The following is an 8,592-nucleotide window of genomic DNA, read 5'->3' on the forward strand; positions in this document are numbered from 1 at the left end:
TACAGCTAGTAAACGCCAGGGCCAGATTTTGAACCTAGGCAGTCTGAAAGCCTGGTGCTTTTCCCTTTCTCTTCTCAGCAATAATCTTGCTTTCTTCTTACTACTCTTTGCCAAAGGCTCCGTGAGCCCTTCAGGCTTTCATCAGAAAGAGCATTAATCCAGGCATCAGGATAATTACACTCTAACTCCAGTTCTGTTACTAACTGTTGATCTTGATAACATCACGGCCACTCTAAATCTTTTGATTACCTGTAAAATGGTGGTAAATAATATTAATAATATACCTGTTCTGCTTATCACATTAAATTATTTTGCAGGTGATATGATACATTTCACGTATAAGATGTATGAGATGAACTATGAAGTGCATTATAAACCTAAGAATTGTTGTTGTTAGGTGCTGTCGAGTCGGTTCCGACTCATAGCGACCTTGTGCACAACAGAACAAAACACTGCCTGCTCCTGAGCCATCCTTACAATCGTTGTTATGCTTGAGATCATTACTGCAGCCACCGTGTCAATCCACCTCATTGAGGGTCTTCCTCTTTTCCACTGACCCTGTACTCTGGTAAGCATGATGTCCTTCTCCAGGGACTGATCCCTCCTGACAACATGTCCAAAGTATGTAAGACACAGTCTCGCCATCCTTGCCTCTAAGGAGCATTCTAGTTGTACTTCTTCCAAGACAGATTTGTTCATTCTTTTGGCACTCCATGGTATATTCAATATTCTTTGCCAACACCACAATTCAAAGGCATCAGCTCTTCTTCGGTCTTCCTTATTCATTGTCCAGCTTTCACATGCATATGATGCGATTGAAAATACCATGGCTTGGGTCAGGTGCACCGTAGTCTTCAGGGTGACATATTTGCTCTTCAACACTTTCAAGGGGTCCTTTGCAGCAGATTTGCCCAATGCAACGCATTTTTGATTTCTTGACTGCTGCTTCCATGGGTGTTGATTGTGGATCCAAATAAAAATCAAAATCCTTGATTTCATTTTACTTGGATCCACAACCTAAGAAGTAGGCAGATACAAATTCACACAGTAACATTGCCTGTGTGCATGTCTTTCTCCCCATTAGACATTGTAGCCCTGGCAATGAGCACAATGCAAGCTATACAGTATGAAACCAAGCTAGATGTCACTGAATCGACTCCAATTCATGATGACCCCATGTGTGCAGAATAGAACTGTGCTCTATGGAGTTTTCGGGGTTGTGACTTTTGGAAGCAGATCATGAGGGCTTTCTTACGAGGTTCCTCTGGAAAGGGTTTGAACTGCCAACTTTTTAGTTAATAGTGGAGAGCTTAACCGTTTGTGCCACCCAGAGACTCTTGCTATATAGTGGGTGATCAGTAGGTATGCACTGAATGAATGATATATGTAGAGATGCTTGAATGCACGAGTGAAGGAGCAGCCTTGGTATGCACTATTTAGGGAGCAAGTAGGCACTTTAATTCCTGGCATCTTTGGCTTTCGTGACCCAGACGCCAAAATGACAGCTAACATTTATTGAGCTCTACCACTTTTTTTTTAACTATAGGTCAGAGCCCTGGTGGCACAGTGGTTAAGAGCTCAGCTGCTAACCACAAGGTCAGCAGTTTGAATCCACCAGCCGTTCCTTGGAAACCCTATGGGGCAATTATACTCTGGCCTATAGGGTTGCTATGATATAGTTGGAACTGGCTCGACAGCACCCAACAACAATAACTATAGGCCAGTACTGTTCTAAGTGCTTTACATGAATTGACTCATGTAATTCTCATAACCAAACTATGAGCTAATATTCAACACCATCCCCACCCTTTTCAGCTCTCACTTTTATGTGAAGTTTGTAAACTACATTCCCCACACTTCCCTCGCCAGTCGGATTCAGGCATGAATTCTATTCACGGGAAGTACTTGCAAGAATCTTAGGAGGCAGAAGAGAAGTAGAAGCCATTACTGTTCCTCGTGACATTGTGTTCAGGAGTATGGGCTTTGTTAGACAAAGCTGTAAATGGCTTTGGAGCATTCTCCTGTGAAACACCTACTTCAGCGCGCATTGGTGGCAGTTTCTTGATACCCTTAAACTTCCCAAGATTCCTGGAATTCTTGCAACTTCCAGAGATCATTGGCAAAGTTCCCTTACCTACCCTCTCACATCTCTTTCAAAGGCTTTGTAAGCACCTGATTTCCTTTATTAAAGGCCTTCCTGCCTGACATAGCTAGAGTCGTTTCTGTCCAAACTGAGTGCTACGGGTAGGTACTATTTTCAGCCCCACTTTACAGGTGAATGACTTGAATGAAAAAGCGGCAGAGTGAGGGGCTGAATCCAAGAAGTTTGGCTCCAGAGCCTGTGCTCTAAATAGCTATGCTGCAGTGCCTCTCTTCAACTAAAAACCCAAATCCTATTTATGGGGCACTGGGTCTTTTTTCCGACGGCACTGGGTTTATGGGTTTGGGTCTTTTTTTTTAATACCTTTGAATATTTCAATTAAAAATATTATTTGGAGCTAATTTTTCAGCTTTCAAACTTCCTCCTTAGTTTTTGACAGACCCTTCCAAGTTTCCAACCAATCTTTATGTCCTTGCCAGGGTGAAGCAAGGTAAGCTTCACTACCCAGATGCCTGGGATGTGGGGTATCCCCGTGGAATGCTTCATGTGGATGCCAATGATTGATCAAGTGGAGAAGCAATATTCAACCTTAAGAGTTTTTAACAACCCAGCATCGGTTTCATTTCACAACCCCCTCATACAGTTTATTTTTATATTTAAAATGAATTAATACCAATATTAAATTAGATGACCTTTGGGTTTTACATGCCCAGAAATAGAACGTTAGTGCTGGAAGGATCATAGTCATGTTAACTAGCTGAAGCTAACATTTAAAGTCAGGCAGATTGATCTATATATATTGATCTGCAGGAATGTCCATGATATATTGTCAAGTGGAAAGGCAAGTTGCAGAGTAAATTGATGATATGATTGCATTTTTTTTTAAAGACAGAAAACATAAAATAACACGTAGACTCAGAATGTTAGACAGGTCTTTGGGTAACTAAACACAAACTCCTTATTATATTGATGAGCAAATCTGAGGGCAAGAGAGTGATATAACTCAGGTCACACAGCTAGTTAGCAGCAAAATCAATTCCAGAGCCCCCGTTGCCAAGGCTCCACTATGTCACTCTGTCTGTAGGCTGCACCTGTACTAAGTCAAAAAAAGAGATAAAGAACCTAGTGGCATAGATCCCATTTGGGGGCCGGGGTCCCATTAGTAAAAATCTGGTTCCCATTTTAAGCTATAAACCCACCCATAATGGAGCGTGAACTATTTCTCCCCAAAAGAACAGCATCATTAAAAGGAATGCTCTTAACATTCATCCTAATTTCTCTCAGTCTGAATCCTCTATTGTTGTTTTACTCTAAAATTTTATTGATTTCACCAGTTCATATTTATTTTCCTTTAAGAAACATTTGGCACAAAATATGAAACTTGCCTATTCAGATACCCAACACCTATCACAGAGCCTGGCTGAAAGTAGAAACAATATTTGTTGAATGAATAAATTAAAGATTGAAATCACTTGTCTTTTTACTGAATAATTATTTCTTTGCTGATTTTAAAACATGAGTTCAGTGGGTAAGAATACCATATACCTTTACAAAATGTATAACAGATGAAATTTGAATAAATGTTGCAGTTATTTTGAAATTAAGCTACTTTGATAAGTGGTTTATTCATCCTCAATTTATTTCTTCATTCAGTGAGTAAACATATGAGACAAATTACTCACATACTTGGTACTCCCTTCGCAGCATCACACAACGTTACAATGAGCCACAGCTGTCAGATTTTGAGTAATGCTCTGCCCGTTCACTTGCTCACTGTGCCTACCTCACATCTAAAACAAACCAAACCAAACCCATTGCCATCGAGTTGATTCCGACTCATAGCGACCCATTAGGACAGAGTAGAACCGCCCCATGGGGTTTCCAAGGAGTGCCTGGTGGATTCGAACTGCCGGCCTTTTGTTAGCAGCCGAGCTCTTACCCACTGCTGTACCACCAGGGCTCCACCTCTGCTGTGAATCAGCTTCTCTGTTCATTAGTCTCTGGTTTCTCATTGGGCTGCTTTGGAGATGATTTCTTCATGTTTTGTAGGATTGCTTGTTCCTCGGTGATGCAAATGCTTAACTACTAACTGAAAGGTTGGCGGTTCAAATCCACCGAATGGTGCCATGGGCCTAGTGATCTACTTCTGGAGGATTACAGCTATTGAAAATCCTACGAATGCAGTTCTACTCTGGTACATGTGGGGCTGCCATGAGTCAGAATTGACTAGAGGGCAATGGATTTGGTTTTGTTTTTTTGGTGGGGTCACCCAAAGTAAAGTGAGACTGGAAGATGGGCTATCTGGGTCTTAGTCCTAGATCTGTTTCAAGCGGATTTCATGACCTTGGCAAATTTACTCCCTGTTCACTGAGCCTCAGATTCCTCATCTAAAATGAGAAATCTGGAGTAGATCATTCTTTGCCAAAACCTTTTCTTTTTAGACCTTTCTTTTCAAATGAAATTGTATAAGGAAAACTTTACCCCCATTAGCAGGCGCTAGGCAGTGTGACAGAACCCATAGGGCTACATGAACTAAAGTTTAAAAACCACTGAATTATGCAGGAAGTGGATAAAAAGATGTGGCAAATTTAAATAGTGGAATATATTTTCAGCAATAAAAAGGAAAAAACTACTGATAGGTACAGAGACATGGATGAATCTCAAAGACATGCTGAGTGAGAGAAGCCAGACACAAAAGCATACATACTATATGATTCCATTCATAGGAAATTCTAGAAAATGAAAACTAATATAGCGCCAGAAATCAGATCAGTGGTTGCATGGGGCAGAGGGTGGAGGGAGGGGTGGACTACAGAAGGACACAAGGAAACTTTTGGAGGTGATGGAATTGTTACGTGTCTTGATTCTGGTGGTGATTCTATGGGCATACACATCTGTTAGTCATCCAATTGTATGCTATAATTGGATGCACTTTATTGTACACAAATTATAGCACAATAACGTTAATAAAAAATCATCTCATGAAATCATCTCCAAGGTCCTTTATAGCTTGGGTACAGTATAAAGGATTAAATAAGTGAGTGGTATCTGGCACCTACCAGCCTTAGACTCAAACACTGGCTGTGCTGTTTACTGGTTCTGTGGCCATGGGTACATCACTTAACCTCTATGAGTCTGTGTTTCTCCATTTCTAATATGGGCGTGCTATGAGTCGGAATCCACTCAATGGCAATTTTTTTTTTTTTAAATATAGGGATAATAGTAACACTGCTTCATAGAGTTGAGAGAATGGATGTGAAGACTTTAACACAGTGCCTAGCATATAGTAAGTGCTCAATAAATGTTAAGAGAGTCCTGGTGGTACTGTGGTTAAAGCGCTCGGCTGGTAACCAAAAGGTTGGTGATTTGAACCCACCAGCTGCTCTGCAGGAAAAAGATGTGGCAGTCTGCTTCCATAAAGATTTACAGCGTCAGAAATCCATAAGGCAGTTCTACTCTGCCCTACAGGGTTGCTATGAGTCAGAATTGACTTGACAACAGTGGCAGTGGGTTCAATAAATGTTAGCTGTGCTTATAATTCTATGTTTCCAAATAATTTTCTAGACTTGGTTGGAAAAGTTCAGAGGCAGTGTATAAGTGGTCTGAATTTTAGTTTTGACTCCATTACCACTTATGTATTACCTTAAACTTAAGTCTCAACACCTTGTCTGGGCCTCAATTTCCTCATTGTTAATTACAGAGGGGATTATCTTTTTATATATATATACACCTTTATATAATATAAAGATAAATTATCTTTATCAATTTCATAGAGATATTAGGAGTATAAAATAAACTAATAGATTAGAAAAAAGTTCGGAAGATCAAAAAGAAACCCTCCACACAAATATAGGAAATGACTCCAATACAATGTTCTCATAACTCTGAGGTCCAATGAAGCAAGGGGACTGCGCTTATGCAACAGGGCTTGCCCTCAGCAAAGTTGCAAACTTTCTGACGTTTGTCTCCTGGTCTTTTATTACACCATTATCCGTTCTATTTTCCGATTTCGGTTATGCCTTGCCTCCTGCCAACAGTCATAGGAGATTCTTTTGCCACTCAGGTCCCTTCTGTCAGTGAGGAAATGATCCTGTTAAGCTCATTTACCTGAAGGTGGCTAACCTTCCGGTAATGTAAAGAAAAAGCAAAGTGCGTTAAAAAAGAGAGCAAAAACAATACCTGTAATGGAAATTATTGAACATACCACGGACTGCCAAAACGATGAACAAATCTGTCTTGGGAGAAGTACAACCAGAATGCTCTTTAGAGGCAAGGATGGCAAGACTACGTCTCACATACTTTGGACAGGTTATCAGGAGTGATCAGTCCCTGAAGAAGGACATCATGCTTGGTAAAGTAGAGGGTCAGGGAAAAAGAGGAAGACCCTCAATGGGATGGATTGACACAGTGGCTGCAACAATGGGCTGGCTCAAGCATAACGATTATGGGGATAGCACAGTGTTTCGTTCTGTTGTGCAAAGGGTTGCTGTCGTGGATTGAATTGTGTCCCCCAAAAAATGTGTGTATCAATTTGGCTGGGCCATGATTCTTGGTATTGTGTGATCTTCCTATATGTTGCAAATCCTGCCTCTATGATGTTAATGAGGGAGGATGGGCTGCAGTTATGTCAGTGAGGCAGGACTCAATCTATGAGATTGGATTGTGTTTTGAGGCAATCTCTTGAGATATAAAAGAGAGAAGTGAGCAGAGATACAGGGGGACCTCATACCACCAGGAAAACAGTGCTGGGAGGAGAGCGTTTCTTTTGGACCCGAGGTCCCTGCGTGAAGAAGTTCCTAGTCCAGGGGAACATTGATGAGAAGGCCAAGAGAGAGAAAGCCTTGCCCTGGAGCTGATGCCCTGAATTTAGACTTTTAGCCTACTTTACTGTGAAGAACTAAATTTCTCTTTGTTAAAGCCATCCACTTGTGGTATTTCTTTCATAGCAGCACTAGATGACTAAGACAGTTGTTATGAGTTGGAACTGACTCGATGGCACCTAACAACAACAACAATGGAAATTCAGGTCTCAGTAGGGATAATATTTTGGGGTGGGAACACTTCCTGAGGGTTCTCATACGCCAATCACCTACTCTTCTAAGGGTAAAGTCAGCTCCTTTAAACAATTTTCAACGTGATGAAGACATAGCTGAGTGATATTTTAGAAGTTTAGAAGCAAAGGTGGTCTGTGCCCTTTTTGCCATAACTTTCTTTATTGCCCCTTTAACATCCTTGTTCCTCAGGCTGTATATCAGGGGGTTCAACATGGGTGTCAAAGCCCCATAGAACACTGAGATAAACTTGTCCTGGTCTGGTGAGGACTTTGACTGAGGTTTCATATACATGGAGATCGCTGCCCCATAGAATATTGTCACCACAGTCAGGTGAGACCCGCAGGTGGAAAAGGCTTTGAACCTACCCTGGGCTGTGCGAATCTTCAGGACAGCAGCAGCAATTTGAATATAGGAGAGGAGAACAAACCCAAAGGGTAGAAGCAGGGTGAAGATACCAGTGATGAGGATCATAAGCTCATTGAGACTGGTATCAGAACAGGCCAGCTTAAGAAGGGAGAGGATCTCGCAGACAAAATGGTTGATGACATTAGCCTCACAGAAGCGAAGTCGCAAGGATAAGATGAGCATGGCAGTGAGCACCAGTGATGCCCCCCATGACATAGCAGCCAGCCAGGCACACACTGGACCATTCATGACCACAGAATAGCGCAGGGGATTGCTGATAGCAACCACACGGTCATAGGCCATGATGGCCAGTAGGAGACACTCTGCTGTGGCCAAGACCAAAGAGACACTCATTTGGGTCAAACATCGTAGGTAAGAGAGGTAGGGATGAGTAGAGAAACAGTGCACCAAGGCTTGAGGCATGGAGACTGTTCCATAGCAAAGGTCTAAGAAAGACAAGTTACTAAGGAAGAAATACATTGGAGTGTGGAGGCGGGGGTCAAAGTGGACAAGAAAGATGATAAGTCCATTCCCCAACAAGGTGCTGAGGTAAGTTATCAGCACCAATGTGAAAAACGTGACTCTCCATTCAGGATAGTTAGAAATGCCAATAAGAAGAAATTCAGTCATTGCTGTAGCATTGTCCATGGCCATCCTTCCCACCTGTCACTATTCATTGGATGGGTGCCAAATGCAGCTGCCTAATTTTACCTGCAAGAATGAGAATAAAGATGGAGCACATGACAAAAGTGAAAAGAATTAGGATGTCCAGGATCATTATCTTTGTCCTTTTCAAAGGACACAGAGCATAAATGGAATATCTGTAATGGGAACAGAGGTAAAGCTTAAAATCTGCCCCCCCCCCCAGGAAAACACTTAGTTCTCTGTTCTTTTGAAAATACGTATATAAAAAGTTCTCCAGTTCTCCTCTGCCAGATGCCTTCTTGGATAATTTTCCCAACTAAGAAGAGAGGAAAGGGAGGCCATCTTCCTGGCTCTCTCACTTGTTCTCCATTTTCCAGGGTAAACCTG

At 41.7% G+C, this 8,592-nt stretch overlaps 1 protein-coding gene across 1 annotated transcript; it reads right to left on the reverse strand.

The window, feature by feature from the left end:
* Positions 1 to 7,230: 7,230 nt before the first annotated feature.
* On the reverse strand, positions 7,231 to 8,214 carry LOC126069564 (olfactory receptor 13H1-like). Its single transcript, XM_049873041.1, has one exon. It carries the CDS (start codon positions 8,212 to 8,214, stop codon positions 7,231 to 7,233), a length of 984 nt encoding a protein of 327 aa, XP_049728998.1.
* Positions 8,215 to 8,592: the final 378 nt, after the last annotated feature.

The sequence above is a fragment of the Elephas maximus genome, chromosome X, assembly GCF_024166365.1.
Source record: "Elephas maximus indicus isolate mEleMax1 chromosome X, mEleMax1 primary haplotype, whole genome shotgun sequence".
NCBI classification, from domain to species: Eukaryota; Metazoa; Chordata; class Mammalia; order Proboscidea; family Elephantidae; genus Elephas; species Elephas maximus.